This window comes from Peromyscus eremicus, chromosome 11 (genome assembly GCF_949786415.1).
Source record: "Peromyscus eremicus chromosome 11, PerEre_H2_v1, whole genome shotgun sequence".
Taxonomy (NCBI): domain Eukaryota; kingdom Metazoa; phylum Chordata; class Mammalia; order Rodentia; family Cricetidae; genus Peromyscus; species Peromyscus eremicus.
In genome coordinates, this window is record NC_081427.1 from 57,986,380 (window position 1) to 58,010,225 (window position 23,846).

At 42.1% G+C, this 23,846-nt stretch overlaps 1 protein-coding gene across 1 annotated transcript in view; it reads right to left on the bottom strand.

The window, feature by feature from the left end:
* Positions 1 to 23,846, bottom strand: part of Ap3b1 (adaptor related protein complex 3 subunit beta 1) — a 213,997-nt gene that overhangs the window by 70,444 nt on the left and 119,707 nt on the right. The window contains exons 16-21 of the mRNA XM_059276349.1: positions 23,588 to 23,774; positions 22,511 to 22,641; positions 17,432 to 17,576; positions 14,206 to 14,347; positions 10,245 to 10,392; positions 505 to 577 (exon numbers count right to left, since the gene is read on the bottom strand). Of these exons, the coding sequence (XP_059132332.1) occupies positions 505 to 577; positions 10,245 to 10,392; positions 14,206 to 14,347; positions 17,432 to 17,576; positions 22,511 to 22,641; positions 23,588 to 23,774 (826 nt within the window). The remainder of the gene's footprint in view (positions 1 to 504; positions 578 to 10,244; positions 10,393 to 14,205; positions 14,348 to 17,431; positions 17,577 to 22,510; positions 22,642 to 23,587; positions 23,775 to 23,846) is intronic.

A 23,846-nucleotide genomic window follows, 5' to 3' on the forward strand; every position in this document is an offset into this window, starting at 1 on the left:
GCTCCCTCCATGCTGAATGATTCCAGAGCGGCGACTGTGTATACTTGGGTTAGTAAAGTTACAGGCATCTGAATTCTTAGAAATGTATTTGCTTGAATGAAGACTTTCTGTAGTTAAAACATTGAAGGAAGAGCCAAACTGGCCAGCCAAGTCTCGAAAGCCACGGTGGCAAGTAGAAGAAGGTGCTGGCTTTCTTCCCTCTCTCTCCTAGTTCCAGAGTCAGTCCCCACAGTCAGGACCTCACAATGTGGATGCTGTGAGGCAGGATCGTTTGGTCATGCAAGGGCAAATTACCCAAATAAAACAAGTCTAGTACACTTTCTTTGGTGCTCTACTCACATGACAGAACTGACATGCTAAACAATGAAAAGCACTGATAACCACTGTCTGGAAAAGTCCCACCTTTTCTGATCTTTTATAACAGATGTTTCTAAAATTTGGGAAATCTACCTGAGAAGTACCATACAAGCACACGTACAGAACACAGGAAGTCCCAGTACTTACAATCGTCTAGATCTAGAAGGAAAACGTCTTTGCGGGGAGGCTGTCTTTCTTGCTGGGGTTTTCTTTCTTTTGCCTGCAAAATATCAAAACGTCACTTATTTCAGATCTTGTCTAAAGAAAACCATGAAGTATTCTTACCACTACAAAACAAGCGTGTTTTTGCTTCTTGGTCTTAGAAACAAAAACGTAATTTAAACTTCTGTATGGTGACACACTTTCCTGAATCAAAATTTTGTGTTAGCATACTATATTTCTTACTCATCACACAAACTGTTAATTATATTAAAAATACTTTGTGTTTAAAGACTATAAAAGACCTTGAGAAAAAAATCCAATGTAATAATTATTTTACAACTTGACAAATTTTTTGTTAGGTAAAAATACAATGTGGCTATCATTAGAGTGAATAAACATCCATAGAAATAATTGTTAAACAGCTTACTTAAGAAAAAGGAATATTCAAACAATACACAGATAGCACTGATGTCCACAGGCTCGTAACAGGCTGGGCTCCTCAGAGCGAAGCCTGCCAGAGGTACTGTACTAGATACTCTGTGCTCCTACACTAGAATGTCAGAGGTCTTCACCAGAGGTACTGAACTAGACACTCTGTGCTCCTACACTAGAATGTCAGGGGTCTTCACCAGAGGTACTGAACTAGATACTCTGCTCCTACACTAGAATGTCAGAGGTCTTCACCAAAGGTACTGTACTAGACACTCTGTGCTCCTACACTAGAATGTCAGAGGTCTTCACCAAAGGTACTGTACTAGACACTCTGTGCTCCTACACTAGAATGTCAGGGGTCTTTGCCAAAGGTACCCATTAAAACGGCATCTGTAGCTCTTGCTCTTCAGTGTGGATAACAACTCATTCACTTTCTTGAGCACTTTACATGGAGAGTAAATATTTAAAACATACCTAAAATTAGGGCTTCTTCCAAGACCCACTGGTCTATTCATTGTTTATGAACATTCATCCCATGGAGTGAATACAAGGGCCTTACGCTAGGTTTACCCATCAAAATACAAATAATATAATTGGGGTGGGAAAATGGCTCAGTTTGTACGTGCTTGCTGTGAAAACAGAAGGACCTGAGTCGGGATCCCAACACCCATGTTGGAGCCCTGTATAATACCAGTGTATGCTGGGAAGGTGGAGACAGGAGGAGTCTGGCTAGCCACTCCAGTTTAATCCGTTACAGTGTAAATAATGTCTCAGGAAGTACGGTGGAAAGCAACTGAGAAAGACACTAGCTGCTGATTTCTGGCTTTCACACACATGGGTGAATGTACACCCACACCCACAGCATCCACACAGTATCCACACATACCTGCCCCCTGGACATAAGTAAGAACATCTAGGGAGCGCAGTAAACAAAAAGGTCAACAAAGAATAAACAGTGCATTAAATGACACATCTGCACCAATGTGGCTTCATCTGTCTGCCCTCTCTTTTACAGGAACTCTCAAATTCAAAATAAAAAGTTGTTACTTCATTCATTCATTCATTCATTCATTCAATAGACACATATAGAATTTAAATGTGTATCATATTCTGTACTCAGTAATGTAAATAATACCCTAGACAAAGTCCTCACTCTAATAACAGAATTTTAAACTTATTATTAGCATAAATTATTGTGTCACTGCAGCAAAAGGTCCCCTTGAACACTGGTGCACTTACAGCTGTGCACACACATGCACAACAGCATCACACAGAAGCATGCCACAGTGATGGGGTGAAGCAATGGCTCAGTGTACTGCTGTCACAAAGGACCTGAGTTCGGTTCCCAGCACACACATCAACAGTTCACAACCACCTGTAATTCCAGCTCTGGGGTATCCTTCACTCTCTTCTGGCTTCTTCAGCTGAGTGTGCACATACATGTGTGAGCGAGTGCACACCCCCCCCACTCCCCCCCTCTTTTAGAAAAGCATCAGGGAAATAACATCTTCATGTGACTGAAGTTCTACTTGTATTCTCCTTTATGCTAACTTTCAGAGAACTGTTAAAGATATAAGAATATACGTTAAAACCAAAAAGATTAGAAATAAAAAAAGAGTATTATTTCCTTCTATGTAACTTTTCACTCCATCTTTCTTTAAACACAAAACATCATCTCCCCTCTAAACTTTTCAACGAGTACCAATGTCTAGTCTGCAGGAAAAGAAACAGAAGAAATGTGAGTTTTGAGACTGAAATTTAAATTACAAGTAAATGAAAGCAAATTCAGAATGGAAACACCATTACTACCAGACTTTCACTCCTGTGACTAAAAGCATAACCAAAAGGTTATCAGCATGTGGCTCATAACGTGCTGCACACAATGGGTGCAGCTTCCCACCAGCTACACAGCTACAAAGACAAGACTGTCCTCAAAGTCTAAGCTCCCCACCTGAAGATTAGAAACCTATCCAAAAAAAAAAAAAAAAAAAAGGCAACATTAGAGCGGAAGGCAATCCACACCCTCTTTTCCACTTCACAGCCAAGAATGTGCACCAGTGTCTGTCTATTCAACACACATCAGGTCACACACACACACACACCACAGAGAGAGCTTATATGAGGATCTGGGATCATCTCTTCTCAGAAGCCTAGAACAGAGATACAATGGGCTCTGAAAAGGACAGAATTCCATTGACTTTCTGAGAACAGCAAATAAGCACTGACTGAAATACAACATTAGCAATAGATGACGGTCATTTCCACCAAATTGGAAAAGCCTTGCATTCCGAATCGAGGCTATAAAATGCTTCATGATATGCAAGCACGCTTCTCCTACATTATATTTCATTTCTCATTTTAAAAAATCCATAGTAAGTTCACAACATTTTCATACTTAAAGGATCTACTATAAAAATAAAAATCTGAATTCTAAACAAAGAAGTTAAGAGCCCTATTCCATCAAACATTTCTCCATTTGCAATTCATCTTGGTAATAGAGACAGAACCTGGGCAAATGCATATAGGACTTGAGGCAGGAGATTTTTCTTGCTCAATGCATAATTCATGTGCTCCGCCTGCAAAGTGTGTAAAATGAGGATTTCACACCGTGGCATGAGCCACGGAGCTGCGGAGAAAAGGCAGATGAAATCATAGTTTACTGTGTGAATTTTATTTCTCCCCCTCCCAGTATTTATCCAAAAGCAGCGCTGACAAACCAAACACATGACAGATCACCCACGGTTCCCACTGTGTCGGGACCGAGAGGAGACCAAGCAGAAAGGCAGACAATTTGTTTTTGTATAGTTTTTTAAATAGAGGATTAGGTTTTTAACAGCTGAGTGACTGTATTTGACTTTTATAAGGACAACAGTTACTGATCTTAAGATCTTGCTGCAAAAAATATCTATTTATCAATTCATCGCCTTCAAATCCCACCTTGTTTCTGTGGTATTCGATTATATACCTCAACACAGGAACATTTCAAAATGGAATAAAAAGTCACAGGGTTAAGAAACTAACTTCTAGTTAATATATTTCACTTAAAAAATAAATAAGGGATCTTAAGTCCTAAATACAAACAAAAATATGTAACAATATCTCTGTAAAGAGTTTCCTGCATCATGAACATCCCTTTGCATACTGATTACAGAAAAGCTAAGCAGAAAAAATACATGTGATAAGCAGCAGATATGCTTCTATTGTACAGAGGTTTGAAATTAACAGTAAGAAAAGTTTATCAAACCCCCACTGTTCTTAAGATCCAGAGCAAATGAATGCCACTGAGCAATACAAGTGGGTCTAACAAGCCTTTGCCAGCAGAAAAACGCCCGCTTCCTTTCACAGGACCACTTCCTTGACAGTTTCCCTTTGTTTTAAAGACCTCAACTGAAATCAAATGGTATTTCTTTTTGGGAGAATTTTAAATATGAACTAAATTGAGAAAGACAAACATTGAAAGAGACAAAGCTTTGAATTTTTATAATAAAAACTGACACTCAATAGTCACACAAGGTAAGGATTCCAACCCTTGTAAAAGCCTGTGAGCAGACAGACCCCTGTGTTCTTACTTCTCAAAGACCAGAAACCAGCGTGAAAATGGTTCCTTTGGTGTGTTTGTAGGGTTCATTTCAAACCACAGTAAAATGCTTTTTCACTAAGACTCTCGCACAGATTAGTTATCTTTATCACCAGGTCTTTATATTAAGGCAATCTTAACATGTGCTGACAGTCAGATGTTAGTCCCCAGGCCAGTGACTGGTTCTGAAATCACCAGGGGAGGTCACTGGTGTCACAATACCTCCCACAGAGGGACAGTAAAGTTCTAAGATACATAAAAGCTGAGATAGTTATGGCCATCTCAGACACTGCTAGGCATACACAGATTCCAGTGTTTTTCCATAGCTAGTTCGCACATTAATCTCATGACTCAAACATAGAAATATTGTTAACATTTATTAAGTGTTAAGTTCAAGAAAACCAAACACTTCATGGCCAGTGCTTGTCGTGCAAGCATGCAGACCTGAATTCTGATCCTTAGCACCCACATAACGAGCCAGGAACTGCACTTGACTGTAATGCTAGCACCTAGGAGGCTGACACCAGCCCAAACTCAGGGGTCACTAGTTAGCTAGTCCAGCCAAATCCAGGGAATACAGGTGCAGGGAGAAATCTTGTCTCAGACACTAAGGTCAGCAATGATTGAAGAAGATACCTGACATCAACCTCTGGCCTCTACACATGCACACACACACACACACACACACACACACACACACACACACACACGCACATACACTGCACCCATGACAGCACACACACAGCCACCACACCATTCCCCAGATAAAACACTGTTACTGTGTATAAAGAAATAGGTGTATTCACAGTACACTATAATCTTGACTTCAGATCACCACGTCACTCACTGGTATCTCTATCTGCAGGAGCTGGTGCACACACCACAGAGATTCCAGCTAATGTGTCACCAGCAGAGCAAGAGTCCACTGACACAACCTTAGGACACAGGGGCACCCTAACAAGCTGCCTAGATTCACTGAAGGGGAAACAACCTGAAAATCTTAAATAAAATGTTCAACACATCTTAACGTGCAGAATGTAACTTTTTTACGTTACAAAAAAATCTAAGACACAGAGATACAAATGAGAATCACGTCCACATATGTCTGTATTGTTGAGTTTTCTCTCTACTCTTCCACATAAAAATATTTTCCAGCCAGGCAGTGGTGCATACCTTTAATCCCAGCACTAGAGAGGCAAAGCCAGGCGGTACAGAGCGAGATCCAGGATAGGCACCAAAACTACATGGAGAAATCCTGTCTCGAAAAAAAAAGAAAACAAAAAACAAAACAAAACAAAACAAAAAATTCCTTTACATTGTATAAACTATGTAAAAGTGCTAAAAATATGGAACTATTCAAAGTGATTTTTGGGGTCTGGAGATAGTTCAGTGGTTAAGAGCACTGGCTGCTGCAGCAGAGGACCTAGATTTAGTTCCCAGCACCCACATAGCAGCTCACAAGTGACTGATACTCCAGTTCTCAGGGATTCCTACTTCTTGTTATGGTCAGTGTGGGCATGCATGCATACACATGCAGGTGAATGCTCATACAAACTAAAAATAAAATAAACCTAAAAATGCAATTTCGCTATAGATATTACTTGGGACAAAAAATTTTATAGGAATGATGATATGATATGATACTCCAAACATTTCTCAGACACATTTCAGAAAAGAACACCTGCACATAGAAGTACACCTGTCCATAAAATAATTAAATCTGAAATAAGATCATGTTCTAAGGTCATTACTGATCCCAACACAGTATTAAATAACAAGTCCTTAAGGAACAGAGATGTCTAGGAGTGATACGCCGCAACAGAACGGTTCCAGTTCCCTGCAGTCACCACACACTAGGAGAAGTGAAAACCATAGCCTGACAGGAGGCCGCCGCCGCCGCCTCCTCCTCCTCCTCCTCCTCCTCCTCCTCCTCCTCCTCCTCCTCATCCTCCTCCTCCTCCTCTCTCTTTAATAAGAGAAATGTGCAAGGTGAACAGAGGCTCGGAAACAGCCAAGCATGCGGTTTCAGAAAAGAAGTGTGCGTCTTAGGCCAGAATACGAGCAGATGAAAGAGAGGTGGATTCAGACACGGTGGCTGGGGAGTTCACTAACTCCACGGCGGCGGCAGGGTGCCACTGAAGCTTGAGCTGGCCACTGTGCTGAAGGAGGGGGTCGGGAAAATATTAGTCTGAGGGTGACTACAGCCGAGGCTACGGAGCTGAGGAAGAGCGGACGTAGACAGTGACAGGAGGAAAAGAAGAAACAGCTGGAGAGATGAAATGCAAACTCTAGGGGCCTGGAAACATCTAAACATGCAGCTAAGGCGTCCGAGGAAGACTGCTGCTGGCCCTGTGTGAGCACATGCGTCCGGCTGTGCTAGGGTTAAAACCCAGCAGCCAAGCAGGGCCTAAGTATTTGGTCTAGATTTGGGAACAAAATCCGGAAGTAGAGCAAGAGAAATATTACTACGTAAGTACTTTAGTGGACTATATGAGCAAAGGAGGTTATGAAACATGCAAACTTCTCAACACTGTTTAAAAAAAGGCAGGAAACATGCAGGGATCCTGACCTCTGCAGAGCAGTGTCTGCAGAAAGTGAAGTTACTAAGAAGTAACTGGGTTTCATGCTGGAGGGCATGAAAATTATTCTTTTGAGACTCTGTGTTCCTCTTCTGGCTCCCCTTTAGAGGCCGGAAGTCACTTGAGGGGTCTGGATGGCAGAAGAGCAACTAGCGGATAAAATTAAAGGTGTGGAAAAAGTAGGTGCTGACCCACAAACTGGGGTCAAAGGAGGTAGAGCTCACTCTTGACTAAATGGACAGAGAATACCTACTCAGAGCTAATGTTTGACAGAAGAACGGTCAATGGAGATTGAGCTGAGAAGACAGAGCCGTATGTGACTCACAGTTGTCTTCTGAAGAAGGTAGATACAAGTTAGGGGTCACAAGTGAAAACAGATTTAAATTTTCAATATTGTTTACAAAGAGCAAAAAGGTGCAGGGGACGAGAGCCACAGGGTGCCCAGGTCCTTTCAGCATGGGTCCCAGTTAAACAGTCTTCAAACTACAGTGCGAGTCTGCTCTTGTGCATGTGTTTCCCATAAGATACTGAGCATGAAGGTGTTACCTGCCAACAGGAACTCCATACTAACCACATAGAACCACTGTAAAATTAACTGTTTGGGAAGCCATATGCTGTGGATATCACTCTGTATAAATAAAACACTGATTGGCCAATAGCCAGACAGGAAGTATAGGCAGAACTAACAGGGAGGAGAATTGAGGGAACAGGAAAGAGAGAGAGAGACTGACTACAGCCGCCGCCAGAACAAGAAAGATGTAAGGTACCAGTAAGCCACAAGCCACGTGGCAAAGTATAGATTAATAGAAATGGGCTGAATATAAGAGTGAGAGCTAGACAATGATAGGCCTGAGCTAATGGCCAAGCAGTTTAAATAATGTAAGAGTCTGTGTGTTTATTTTATAAGTGGGCTAAGGAACTGCTAGGGCTTGGCGGGACCCGGACAGAAAACTCTCCAGCTACAGCCATATATTCAGGCTGTCTCCAAGGTCTCATGTTCATGCTCCGTGCACCCCCAAATGCCCAGATCAAAGAAAACTAGAAAAAGTAAGGCTCAAGCTACAGAGTCGAGACATGAATTTTCAGCACCAACACTGTCACACTAAATGAAGGCAAAGCGGCCACCATCTGCCTTCATTACTCATCATTTGAGCAAAAGCCACAGCATCTGATGCAAGTACAACTTTCCCATAACTAGAGAGTCACCTATTATTAAAAAATTGGTATACTTATGATCACATGGTATATACTTCAAGTGGAGATTAAAAAAAACATAGCAGCTGCAAGGCTGGGATTATTTAGTCCAATTGTAAAATTAAAGCAAAAATAAATAGACAAACAAACACTGGCCTTTCCACCTAATATAGACAGAAAATGGCACTTTAAGATAGACAAAGTGTGAGATCCAAGGAAAACATGGGCACAAAATAATGCACGGCTTGAATTTCTCAAGGAGCCTGGCTTAGGATCTTGTTCTCAACACCATCAATTATGAAAAGATGTTTGGGTCCTCTTCTGAGACCCCCTAAGAGTGAAATGGGGGTGGGGGGGGGAGCCATTCCTCCTACCAGATTGCCTCATCCAGCCTTATGGAAAAGAAGATGCCTAGTCTCAGGGCAACTTGATATACTATGGCTCACTGATACCCATGGAAGGCCCGCCTGTATCTGAAGAGAATCAGTGGAGGAGGAGTGGATGGGGGCGGGGGGAGCTGTGAGGTGGGGAGGGAGGGGAAACTTTGGTTGGGATGTCAAAACAAAACAAAATCGTACAAACAAACCAACCAAAAAGAGATGTCAGCTCCTCATTGAAGCCCACAACAAGGAGGAAAAACAGCAGATGATTAACTTAGGGGTGCCTCTGTGGGTGGAGTCTACAGTTTTGTTTTTTTTTTTTTTTTTTGTAAATTTTGTAAAACCATGTAAGAATAACTTGCTGTAATTATATCTGTCACTTATAAAGCACTGATTCCCCCCATGCCCCCCCCCAGGTTGTACTTGCTGTCAATATCTGAAGCTCTTTATTTAAAATGATATTTTAAGCTTTTTCTAAAGTAGAAAATGAGGTTACGTGAAACTCTCCATGTTTTTATGAATTCACATTAATAACTCAAAATCTCTACAAGTTTATATGAATTTTTGAAAATCAGAAAACAAATTGTTATATAAATAAGAATTCAATTTTAAAATAAGTTTTACCATTTACAAGAATATTTGAAATAAAATAAGATAAACACTAGCAGCATTTTAAATATACTTATTCTTAACAATGACTATGGGTGTGGAAGGCCTACTTGAATGCATTTATTTTCATTTCTGGCTACTCAGAAGACATATTAAAGAAATTTAGATTCATAGAGTTAACAAGTAAGTTTTTTTTTGTTTGTTTGTTTGTTTTTTGTTTTAAATATTGGGTTAGGAAGAAACATAATTCATTGAATGGCAACATCTGACAGTCACTGTTCCAGACATATGAAAGGAGAGGGTCCCCTGATGCTGCACCAGTGTGCCCATTCACACCAAGGAGGTGATCATCTGAGATCAGAAAGACAATCATTATTAGATCCCAACTTTGTACTAGTAACTTCATTTACAATTTAAGCTTTCATGTATTCATAGTAACCAGACGAAAAGTTCAATCACAAATGTTCAATTCAAATACAAAAATGATTCTTGCATTTGCTCTAAAATAAATAAATGTAACTAGCTAAATAATGTATAACTTTGAAAATATTTGAATCACATTTGTTACTAAATATTTTTAAAGAGCATGTTGGAATGAGTATTTTCTGATAGATCTACATTTGTAGTCTTGTGCTCAATGCTATTTCTGAGGCTTCCTTTCATGTCCCCTCAGCAAAAGTCAACCTTGTCACAGCCTACCCAAAAATCTCAGGAGCAGGAGGTTAGCAAAACCAGCCCTCACTTCTCTGGAAAGCTGGTTAGGGGAGAGGATGGAGAACTGACATGCAGGGAGAGTGAAGATGGCGTGTCCAGTCTTAGTTGTCAGAGTCCTGAATGTGTCTTCAGTCTCTTAGCTTTCTAACAAAACATTCAACTTTCAAAAGTATTTATTCTTAAGTGAAAAAAGTGACAAGAAGTCGTCCCTTCAGTTACAGCACGTGCATGACTTCGTACCTGAGTAACTTTTCTGGGCGCAGGTTCCCCATCAGACTCCGACGCTGACTCAGAACCTGAAGAACTTTCTTCCATGGAACTGGATTCCGCACTGGACGATTCTGAAGCTTTCGATTTTTCATTTTTCTTCTTCTCATCTTCTGAATCACTATGAATAAAGATGAGTTTTGACATACAAAGTGTAACTCACTTATGCACACAAATTTAAGTAATTTTATAAAACAATAAAGATTGCTTTAAAATTTTAAAATATGAAAATGAAATAAGAGCGGCTGAGATGGCTCAGTGGGTAAAGGTTCCTACTGCCAGCCTCACGGCCAGTCTGACCTTCAGGACCTACACAGGGACGGACAGAGTCCAGTCCCACAATGCTCCTCTGATTTCCATGTGTGCGGTGGGAAGTGTACTCACACAAACTCCACGTGTGCGGTGGGAAGCATGCGCTCACACAAACTCCACGTGTGTGGTGGGAAGTGTGTACTCACACAAACTCCACGTGTGCAGTGGGAAGTGTGTACTCACACAAACTCCACGTGTGCGGTGGGAAGTGTGCACTCACACAAACTCCACGTGTGCGGTGGGAAGCATGCGCTCACACAAACTCCACGTGTGTGGTGGGAAGTGTGTACTCACACAAACTCCATGTGTGCAGTAGGAAGTGTGTACTCACACAAACTCCACCCGCGCAGTGGGAAGTGTGCGCTCACACAAACTCCACCCGCTCAGTGGGAAGCGTGTGCTCACACAAACTCCATGTGTGCAGTGGGAAGCGTGTGCTCACACAAACTCCACCCGCGCAGTGGGAAGTGTGTGCTCACACAAAAACAAAATTTAATGGCTAACAATAAAGGTAGTGCTATCTGCAACCAAGGAAGTTGGGACGATTTCAAATGCAAAATCATAAAACAACACTAACTGATACAGTCAGTGACAATATAGAAAAATACTGTTTTTTTTTTTCTAGGTTTTAAGTTGGTTTTCTAGGAATTAAGAGCTAACAGTAACAAATTCTAAGAACCTAGGCTGGTTTTTCAAATGATGTCTCTGAATATCACTTACTGATAAGTTTAAGAGTTTATCTCTACTTTTGTCAATAAACCTGCATTTGGTAGATTTGGGTTCTTTCTAAGAAAATCAGTTAGACAAGCACACAAATGTGATCTTAAATATATTACATAAGAAAATGTTAATTAGCTCAGAGGAAATTCTTACTTGTTTATTTAAAGATAGGGTCTTGCTTTGCTGCTATGTAGCCCAGGCTAGCCTCACACTTGGTCCTCTAGGCTAATGTTCCTCAACGCTGGGAAGGTGTATGCCACCATGCCTCACTCTCACGTGGTTCCTCTATTTACTGTTTCACTCAAAGTGCTATTCACTTGTTCCCAGGTCAACTAGTATTTATCACTAACTCGTTTGCCTCTGCTAGAGATACAGGTGACCTGTGTGTCAACTTAGTGTCCCCAGTGCACTGGACCACACATAGCAATACACGGGTAGGGACGAGACACAGAAGCCGTAAGCGGCAGGCTGCAGTGTTTTATGAGAAGATTCAAAGGGACACCCACACTAGATACCCACGATTAGGAATCTTCAGAGAAGGACACTTTGAGAAACAGAAAGAAGTGGGCAAATCAGGATGTCCTCTCCAAAGAGAATGAAGAGCGTGGAGCTGACAAGCGAACTGCCTTGAGGTGCTGAGACTTTCCCCAAGAATGCAAAATCTAATTACCTTTACTGTATGCTTGTGCATGTGTACATGTGTGCACACACGTGTGTCTGCTCTTTCATTTTTTTGAAAATCTACCTTAGGGACTAGAGAGATAGTTCAGCAGTTAAGAGTGTGTAGCGCTCCTTTAGAAGATCTTGTGTTCAGCTCTAAGTACCCACATGGCAGCTCACAGTAGTCTATAATTCCAGTTCCAGGGGATCTAAGACTTTATCCTGACGTCCTCAGGCTTTTGCATGATGTGGTGCACACACATAAACTCAGGCATGCATACACGCATGCACATGCGGGCACACTCACAGACACACACCATCAGTCAACCAATCTAAAGTGTTTTGTTTTTGTTTTTAATCATCTACGTTGGGCCTGGCAGTACTCAGGCACTTCATTCCAATGGACTACTACAGATGCTCTCACCCTGGGTACATTATTAACCCCCTTACAATAAGGAAACCATCGTTTGAGGCTAAGTAACTTTAAGGACATACTGAGGGAATCATGAACTCTGAATTCAAATCTTTCTCCCTCTGACATCCTATTTCCCCTTCTACCACACTGTTGTGTCCATCATGAAAATAATTTGGAACGTCAAATTCAAATTCAGTAACTAACACTTGTCATTACTAAAGGGTAGTTTCTGAAGATACTTGAAGATGATCAAGACTGTTAAAAAGTTCTGCTGGCAAATGGTACACAAATTCTAGGAGACAGGCCGAAGGAGACAACCCAGGAGCAGGGAGTGGCTGAGGAAGAAGAATCGATAGTTCTCAGAATTGATTTTTGTGGAGGAAATATGATTGCTGTTTATTAACAACGGAGCAATGGCAACATCTCAGAGCACATGTAATTATATTGGAAGATGGAAAAATATGTTGTTTTCTCTCCTACAAAATAATGGCAATATATATTATCCCAAACTCATTGTTTAAAACATGCACTTGCAAATAAAAGGGCTTAGAATGTCTTTGTGGTTCACTTAGGTGTAACAATTACTTTAAATTCAAAAATAAATGCAGATTAAAAAATTTTTTTCTAAAGAAAAAAAAATACAAACCTAATATGTGATCATAAGCATATACCATGATGGCCTCTGTCACCTGAGGAGACACTGTGTGCTTTCTAGAAACAGGTACTTCCCCAAACCAGACCACCACAGCTAGTCTGACGTGAAAGGCACGCACAGTGTCCTCAAAGGCCAGGTGACCACAGCCACGGTGCTCTGCTGCAACAAGGTAGCTGTTCTGGGGAGCCCTGGCTCCCGGCACTCCAGACAAGATTTTAAAGGTAAAAGTGTTATTTTATTATGCAGCACTCAATTCTGATGATAATTATTGTTTACCTTACTGCTTAGAGTTTCAGATGTTAACCTAATGAGAAGAATTTACTGGTAACTAGGTTTTTAACTCTGCAATGATGAAAAGCCTGTATTAATTTAACCTACAGATTTCATTTGTTCGGAACAGGAAAAACAATATAAATCACTTTTAAAATCATTAAATCCTGACTTAAATTAATAAAGTCATAATTAGGGCATTATGCTGTGTTTGTTATGGAAGTGGCAGGGCGAGCTGCTTTAATTACTGTCTGTAATAAAAGGAGCAGAGAGCGTACTGTGCCCAATCAGTGCTGTCAGCCACCACTGAGCCCAGGCTGCAAGCTCATCAGGGAGCGGGCAGCGGCCCCGAGAAGGGCCAGGGAGCCAGCGGAGGCCACTCCGAGAGCGGTGGGGAAAACGGCCACACAAGCCAAGGCATTAGCCCCAATTACTCCAAGTCTTAATGATGCTTTGACACACGAGGCCGCTGCTGGTAATGGCAGATCTTGAAAAGCAAGTACTACCCCTTAAGTATCTCCTGACCGTCTTTCTTCACAGCCTTTGACTCTGATATTTGGATCATAATCTTTTTAATGTAACATTATTTAGAAAAATCAATTGTCTTAGTTACATAATGGCAAAGTGCTGAAGGATTTAATTTTAGCCCTCAGCAAAATTGCTGCAAAAGGTAATTAAGTGTTTCATCCCTACTGCTTGGGTCACTTAAGGCGACCTCCCAAGGTAACAGCAATTTTGAAAATGTACCCTAAGACCTGTTCAAGTTCAAAACGAAACCTAAGCACAGTACGTCAAGACTTAACATCTGTTCTGGAGAAACTACACAGGCATTTTTAACTCTGGAATTAAGGAGACAGAGTAACTCTGGGAACTTCCTGAGGGAAGCTGACAAAGTCACTCACCTTTTCCTCTTGGTTTTTGATTTCCTCTTGCGGTCCGCTTCAGCCTCACTTCCGGTCTCACTCTCTGGATCGCTGGAGGAGTCCTCGCTGCTGTCCTCACTGCTGCCGTCTGTGTCTCCACTCTCACTCCCAGACCCGCTCTCTGAAAGACAGACACAGCTGCTCCTTCACTTACGGCCATTCAATTACACGGAGGAGACCAGAACCACACGGTGACTGAGGAACGGAGGGCCTGACTCATGTGGACCCTGTCTGTTCAGAAGATCGGTTCAGCGGGGGACACAGACAGACAGACAGACAGACGGTGACTGAGGGATGGAGGTCCTGACTCACAGGGACCCTGTCTGTTCAGAAGATCAGTTCAGCGGGGACACAGACAGACAGACAGACAGACAGACAGACGGTGACTGAAGGAAAGGTGGTCCTTACTCACAGCGACCCTGTCCAGATCGGTTCAGCAGGGACACAGACAGACAGACAGACAGACAGACAGTGACTGAAGGAAAGGCAGTCCTGACTCACGTGGACCCTGTCTGTTCAGAAGCATTAGTTCAACAGGGACTCACACAGACAGACAGACAGACAGTGACTGAAGGGAAGGAGGTGCTGACTCACAGGAACTCACACAGACAGACAGACAGACAGACAGAGACTGAGGAAATGAGGTCCTGACTCACAGGGACTGACAGACAGACAGACAGACAGACAGGGACTCACAGAGACAGAAGACGCTCAGCTAATGGGCAGAGCAAAGACAAAACTCACAGGAAACAGCTGGAGAGTGCCTCTCTTTCAAACCTAAAGCAGATAGCTATGGCGTGAAAACTTTTAAAGAATGCACAAGAGTGGTATAAGAAGGAATTTTGAATTCTGTTACTTGTTGCTGAAAATTTTAAATGGTGAAAGATAAGGACAGTTAGATCTTCCTGGGAACCAACTTTGAAAAGGAAATGAGCTTTTACAGCAAGCAAACTTCCCAAAGAGTTATGACTTCCTTTTCCCCACAGTGGAGGTCTCCCAGTCTGAGATAACATGACACACTAGTGTTCTCGCAGAAGTGATGCATTAGCTGGGCATGATAAAGCACACTTGTAATTCTATGATTCAGAAGGCTGAGGCAGGAGGATAGGCCTGAGTTCCACACCAGCCTGGGCCACGTGTGGGCCCTTCTCTCCAAATACATATATACTAGCATATGTATTGAAATGCAGCGGAGTCTCAGGACTACAAATGACTCCAGGTGCAGAGCGGCACACCAAACAAGAGGACTAACCATTGCCCCTGCTGACCGCCTACCCAGTGCAGTTCAACACTGTTCCAGCACTCGCTTCATCAAGAGTCCTTTCTATATCACAGTGCCGCCAGGAGAGCTAGTTCCTTTAGTCTGCCACAGAGTGGGATATGAAGCAGGGTTTTCCATGAGCACGTCCAGGTTCAAATCCTAGCTACGCCACTTACCTACCAGCCCTAAGACTGCAAGTCATGCAACCTCTGGCCTCAGTTTCCTTTTCAGAAGGGAAATACTTCACAGAGTTGTTGTGATGGGTATGTGATTCAAGCACAACGGGGAGACAGACACTAACCGGACATCTTTCACAAAGCTTACCCAGACAAAGCTTCTAAACGAAGATACTTGGGATTTGTTGTGAAATCACAGTTACATACATACGCAGTAGGTCAGTTAACTGGAAAGTATTGGTCTATATTAACTTAACGGTTTATCCTGGAAGTAACAAAAAGAACTGACAGGGCTGCGACATGGCTCCGAGGGTAAGGGGCTTGCTGCACAAGTATGAGGACCGTCTAGCTCCCCAGTGCCAACACATGGGAAAGCCAGGCACGGGGGTGTGCACCTCTGTAACTGGGGGGGGGGGGCAGGGCCAGGCACGGGGGTGTGCACCTCTGTAACTGGGGCTGGGGGGGGGGCAGAGCCACGGTGGTGTGCACCTCTGTAACTGGGGCTGGGGGGGGGGGCAGAGCCATGGTGGTGTGCACCTCTGTAACTGGGGCTGGGGGGGGCAGAGCCATGGTGGTGTGCACCTCTGTAACTGGGGCTGGGGGGGGCAGAGCCACGGTGGTGTGCACCTCTGTAACTGGGGCTGGGGGGGGGGCAGAGCCACGGTGGTGTGCATCTCTGTAACTGGGGCTGGGGGGCGCAGAGCCAGGCATGGTGGTGTGCATCTCTGTAACTGGGGCTGGGGGGGGGGGCAGAGCAGGGGCGAGGGTGTTGCTGATTAGCCAGCCTAGAGAAAACAGCTCTCGCCTCAGCGAGAGACTGCCTCACAAATAAGGTGCAGGCCCTGAGAGATGGTGCTTGCTGCCAAACTGAGCTCCATCCCTTGAGCCCACACGGTGACGGAGGGAACTGGCTCCTCTACACACAAGGGCCATGGAATGTGCCTCCCTCCCCACGCAAACGAATACACGTCAACAAAACTGAAACAAACAAGATGCACGGTGAGGAGCCGCCTGACACTGACATCTGGCCCTGACACGGGCATGCACAGGGGAGGGAATGCTCTCACACAGGCGTGCACCACACCCATCCATCCACCCCACGCAAAGAACAGAATCGAGGGTGAGGGAGTCAACAGCGATCTGGGTGCAGCTCCTACTAGGCAGCCGCTTTCCTCCAAGGGCTACAGTAGAGCCCTCACCTGGACCACAGGACTCACTACTGTGCTATTCAGACGAGCTCATGAATAGCCACAATGTTAACAGAATTTCAAACAGACTTTGAACCATGCAATCCAGGAACAGGCACAAGCTTAGAAACAAATAGGACGAAGACACGTGTGTAAAGTATAAAATAAAGCACGCCATGCTGGCCTCTGCCTCCCAAGTGCTGGGATTAAGGCGCACTTTCTATTTAAACATATGTGCACTGGTATTTTGCCTGCATGTGTGTCTGTGTGAGGGTGATGGGTCCCCTAGAGCTGCAGTTAGACAGTTGTGAGCCATAAAGGCATACTTTAAAGTCTTCTCTTCAACTATCAGATGGAGAAGCAGGTGCCTCATTTAGTTGGGATTCTGAATCCACACTGTGCATGCTTTTCACTGCATATGACCCCCAACCTCCTAGCTCTGAAAAGAAATGAATTCTGAGATGTCTTAAATTTAGTAACAGGATTGCTGTGGAGAAGAGGGTGAAGGAAGGAAAAGGTAAGGGGCATCCGCACACAATCTACAGTGGGACTGGCACGGTTTGACAAGTCAGAAAGCCCACCACTGCCGCTGCTGCTGCTGCTGCTGCTGCCATCAGAAGACTCCTCTTCCTCTTCCTCCTCCTCCTCCTCTTCCTCAGATTCAGAGTAAAATTTCTTAGCAGGTTTTTCTTTCTTTGTTTTTCCAGCTGGGGTCCAATCTTTTGCCTGTTTACACAAACAAGATAAACCTTTAGGAATTCTTACTAAGTGATTCAGACTCCTGGCAAATGTACTGATTTAAGTTCACAGTGAACTCGGAAGGAAGTCTGAGACTTCAACAGAGAAAGCAACTGTTCCAAGTCCCAACAGCAAGTTACCCACTTCTAAACACACAACAAGCTCTCATTCAGACCCCACTGTTAAATCATTCCTGTTATGTCTCCAGATTATTTAACAAATGTTTGTGTTGGTTGGTCCACAGGAAACTTAACCTACAGTAACAACAACAATAATATGTGTTGCTAGCTTGGCACTTAAAAGAGACAAAAGCAAGCAAACCATAGTGAATGCAAGCAGGAAGTGAACATTATCTTCCTGCACTAAACCCCACCTTCTCTCTCTCATGGCCTAGGCGTCTAACCCATGCACAAAGGCTCTTCCACCTGGGTTGGGCACCTGTCTCTCCTGGATTACTGCAGCAGGTTCCTAACTGGTTACCTGCTTCTCCTTTCCACTGACCCCAACCAAAGCCTGCTGAACACAGCAGCTAGAGCTGGGGCCCAGCTACTCTGGTTGCAAACCTTGGTGGCTCTTGGTTTCAATCAAATAGGCAGTCTACAATAGTCTGCCTGACGGACTCAACAAGCCGTTCCCACTCACCTCCTCTTCCTTTGCATACTCTGCTCCAACCAATTCTTACTGTTCCTTCAAGACTCCCAGACCTGCTCTGTCTGAGGGCCTTGCCCTCAGCTATTCCTCCTTAGCACAACTCCAACCCCTTTAAAAAAAATAGTAGTAGCTTCCTTCTAATATGCTCTGTGATTTACTTGTCTTTTTCTTCCCCAGGGTGGGAATTTCTAAGCCTGCACACTGAAGCATCCTAAGTGTGTCTGGCATAATAAGTATTACTTATACCTATTACACCCTTAAAGTTTTCAATTTTGAACTCAGAAAATATTTGTTTTCATTTAAGTAAATGATGTTCTTTGGTGTTCATTAAATATGGCATTAGGAGAAGTCTCTACTATAAACCTGTCCCAACGATGACCCTGATTATCTTGGAAAAATTACGTTTCATACCTTCTCTTCTAAAAAGCAAGGAAATGTAGATTTCTTAAAAGGTCACAATGGTTAAGACTCACTTATTTATTATACTTTTAATTTAGTTTCCAGTGTGTGCAAGCCGAAGAGAGAGAGAGAGAGAGAGAGAGAGAGAGAGAGAGAGAGAGAGAGAGAGAGAGAGAGAATATTGTAAAAGAATTCACAACATGACACAGGTTCTAGTCCAGGACTCTCCTCAACACTGAAGACTCATTACAATTTTCTGAGAATGTTTTAAAATACTAATACAAATAACAAAAATATTAATGCTCAAAAATCCCAACTGCCCGAGAGAAGCTTCAGAATCCTGAAAAATTATTACTTGGAAAATGAGAAGAAAACTAATAAAATGATTTGAATATATGAATTTCTATATTAACATCGTTTCAGACATTTAAGGGCCAAAGCCTAACACCATTGAATTCACTGTGGTGTGACAGCTAAACTTGGTAAGGAAGAGCTGAGGAGATGGAGAGGTCCTCTCCATGGTGTGCTGGTGTGCTGCCTGTGTGTTTACAAAGCAAAGTGTCCTTGATATGCAAAAGACAATCTTTGTGTAGCTGGAAAAAAAGGATTTTCTGTAACTAAACAAAAAACTCTGAAGGAGCCACAAAACTTACTGGTACCTTAATATAAATATACATTATATCTGATATCTTGGAAATGGTGGTGTGTAATTCAAAGTGACTTCTAGTGTCAACCTGACTAGGCTCCCTGTTGTTTTGATTAAAACGTCAGATTATCTAAGCCTCAGCCATTTTTCTTCCTAAGTTATATTTCATAATAATGAGATTTGACCTTAGAGGATCACTAGATAGTAAACCCAGAATAATACAGTGTATCATGTGCACAAAATGCATTCTATGACTTCGGGGAGAGAAGAGGCTCAGTGTGAGGCAAGGATAATCTGAACACCGCTTTCTGCAGTTCTGGATGCATTTCAAAATAGAACTAATTATATTATGTTTATATTTCATAATATCCCTCATAGAAAATTTAAGCCACTATCTCAGAAACCAATAGAATGAATCTGTTTGTTATATGGCTTAAATGGACACCTTAATCTGGTTCCATTAGCAATAATTATTCTCCATAAGTTATTAATTATTAATTTCAGGAATATAGTTAGCAAAATGAAAAAGAAATCAGTTTATCTCTGTTGAACTGGACAACTGAAATGAAGGTAAGAAAACAGGTTACTTAGGCACTGTCCCTATAAAAGAGTTAATGCTTGGAACACATGAAAATGGAAGAAGCCAGCCAACCAATGTAAGAACATTACAGAGACAAAATTAAATCGCACAGCATTGCTATCAATTTCTGAGAAGACAAACTCTTCCCAGGGGGAAGAGAAGGGACGGTAAGGAGAGAGGATACAGTGGGAGGATAAAAGGACTGTTCTACTTAAGCCAAAACATTGTGTACCCAATCAAGAAAAGGACAGCACCACAATAGGCAGCCAGCATAACGATCAGAAGAGAGAGTGTCTACACAAGACCTGCAACAAAGAACACTGTCTTCACATCCCAGTATGGGACAAACTCGTACAAGACAGCAATTGTGCTCAACGGTGCTCAGATTTGGGAGAAACCCAAGCAAACTTAGCTGCAAGATGAACAGACATGCAATGAGTTATTTATTTTTTATTTTTAAATTAATATTTAATTTTTAATGTTGTATGTGTTCATGGGGTGAGGGTTGAGTATGGAGGCCGGAGTCACTGTTGGGTATGTTCATGATTAGGACAGGGTCTCTCACTGAGCCTGGAACTCAGCGACACAGGCTGGCCCGTGAATGCAGCAGCCCTCACATCTCCACCTCCTCAGTGCTGAGTTTACAGATGGGCACCACCACAGCTGGATCTTCAGGTGGGTGCCAGGGACCAAACTCCGGTCCTCACGCCTGCGTGGCAAGCATGTTACCAACTGGGTCGCCTCTCAAGGCCCAGTTTTGATAACCTCTAGATTTTTTCTTGGCCAGCTTTAAACACAGATCGTTTATTAAAAGGTGAAAATGATGGCACCAGGCAGAGACCACCACAGCTCTGCCAACAAGCTCAGGCGTCCTCGCCTCGACCACGCAGGAAAGCAAGCAGCGAGCACAGCAAACCCAGCAGAATTCCAGGCCGCAGGAGCTGTGCATGGGGACTTGAATCTACTTAGGCTCTCTAAACCTTGGTTTCTTCACCTATGAAACTGAAATACTGAGCCAGGCCTGATGGTGTGCACAACTTTAATCCCAACCCTTGGGAGGCAGAGGCAGGCAGATCTCTGTTTGAGGTGAGCCTGGTCTACACAGTGAGTTCCAGAACATCCAGAGCTACATAGAGAGACCTTGTCTCGAAAAACCAAAAAAATCAAAACTGGAAAAAAAAAAAAGTGTATTGTTATGAGTTTTAAACAGGAGGATGTTGTCAACCATCTACCACCAGGGTTCTGAATTGAGATATTATTGATCATCTGCTGCTGGACATGCTCCAACGCCAATGTAAGTTTCATATTCAAAAGAAAGCCATTGCTCAGGGGAATCATATTACATGGCTATGCTCATTAAAGGGATTATGTTTGGAGTATGAGTCCTTCCTATGCATGTGGGGACGATTGCTATGGGATGGTCTGTATGTCATATGCTCTGATTGGTCAATAAATAAAACACTGATTGGCCAGTGGCCAGGCAGGAAGTATAGGCGGGACTAACAGAGAGGAAAACTGAGAGAACAGGAAGGTGGGAGGAGACACTGCCAGCCGCTGTCATGACAAACAGCATGTGAAGATGCCGGTAAGCCACGAGCCACGTGGCAAGGTATAGATTTATAGAAATGAATTAATTTAAGATATAAGAACAGTTAGCAAGAAGCCTGCCACGGCCATACAGTTTGTAACCAATATAAGTCTCTGTGTTTACTTGGTTGGGTCTGAGCGGCTGTGGGACTGGCGGGTGAGAGAGATTTGTCCTGATTGTGGGCCAGGCAGGAAAACTCTAGCTACAGACGATAAAGTTAACTAACTTTCCAAAAGGAGTTTAATGGAAAAGAATTCTGATTATATGAATTCCAGTTCACAGTGCCATTTATATCAGGAAAACATCCATAATGTAATTCTCAACAGCTCCATTTAAATTAATCCTACCTTAAAAAGCAACAGAAATACTCCACATAATTTCTAAGTACAAGTAAAATGTCCCTTTATTACATTTATTTATAAAACAATAAACAGGTAAAATTAGTAAAGAGTATCAACTATTTAAACCTAATAGCTAGTACCTTTAAAATAAGATTCAGAAAAAGTATTATGGTAATTTTTTTAGAACAATGTGAAAACTGTGTATTATTAATTTTTTTAAGTGTGACCTCATCAAGATCATCTTTGGTACACAATGCCACCTACTTATTTTTAAGTGCTACTTAAAACAGGGCTCAACAGAAAACCCAGAACATTTTGTACAGGTTTTTCTTTTCTGGAAAAGAACAGTAAAAATTATTTATAAAAACACTGACAGGAAGCTTACGAGTCTCTAACAAAGTAGAAAAAGCTCACTCCATTGAAACTAAATACCTTAGAAATTGAATCTACGCGGTTACCAATGCACCCGCACAAATGTGGCTGGCACTGATGCAGAGAATTCAATTCTCGATTTCCTTGAAGCACAGAACAGTCCACGTACTCAGCAAGGAAAACCACAATATTTAGTTCCTATAAGGCAAGGTATATCTAACACATTACATTCAGAATCACCAGAACAGCGTTCAGTTTTCAGCTCAAAGGCTTTTATATAAAATGATAGTTATCTCAGAAGCTCTCATTGCTAGAACAAAATTAATCTCAGAAAGGTCAACTTACTGACTCTATTACTTCTACATTGCGAACGGATGGGTCAGGCGCCACCTCTGGCCAATTAGATAATTCCAGGTACCCAGACGCTTTAATGTTGAGGGTATGAGATAAGGTTCCAAGCTGGAAATGATCCCTATCTATTAAAAAACGGAGGAAAATAGAAAATAAACAATATGAGCCGAATATAACAGATAACAATCATAATCGAACTCAAGGTAATTGGCATATTACCACAAATGTCAAGGAATAAATACAAACCAGGAAGCTCTTCATAGGTCAGAAAACTGATTTCAGCCCATAGATTACAATAATCTCCCCCATAATGGTCAATAAAAAAGCTAATCAGTCAGTGTGTTTAGAGGTGTTGCTCTGAAATGTAGCTTCTCTAAAAATTACTTTACTGTGAATATTAGGAATGACAGCACAGTTAAACAATCCATATACATGTCTTGGCACAAACACATCCAGAATTTCAATACTTTTTCTACTAAACTGAATTGTATTTACTGTTTTACAACAATTAAATAAGAAACAATGTGAAAACCAAGCTACATAACCACGTGATTCCAGCTATAATAGCTACTTAACTGATAAGATATTTAATTAGTCCCTTTAGAAAAAACTGGAGAAAAGAACACAAGTTTCTTCCTTGAGAAACGAACTTAAATTAAAAAGATGTTTGTATGAAATAATTTCTCCTAGAGATGCTGACATTAGTGTACATAGATATTTAATTAGTAACTTACTATTAAGGTAACTTACACCCTCAGAAAATACAAGTATTTAAAGCAGAAATAAAGCCTGTGTCTTACAAGAACAAAACAGCTTTTCATCTACTGTTCAGTTAAAACGCCTGATGAGAACCAGAGGACCTGAAATTATTTAGGCAAACAAGATCTACAGAAATACAAACTTTAACAGACATTAAAAATAAAGCTTGCCCTATACAGACGAATGAGTGCAAGCACACTGTTCTCATATATCGGCCTGGAAGTCGTGTATTTTTCTAGGAGATAAATGTGAAGCACATCACATTGACACAATTTCAGATGACGTGTTTTACAGCGACGCCGTCCAATGTACCTTTAAAGGGGGACCCGAGCAATGGAGCAGGCTTCTGTGCCAGAAAGATTTTCTTGGCATATTTACTTAAAGCTCCACTCTTCTCATTCGGAACAATAAGCTGCCTAATAAATCTCGTGCGGTCTCTGATGTCGTAGTTTTGATCATACTTGCCGAGATTTAATATGTACTGGGTAAGCAATTTTGTCTGTTCGAAAAAAACAGAACAAGTTGAAAATACGGTTATTTATGATTATTGATAACTCTGGATAAACATATT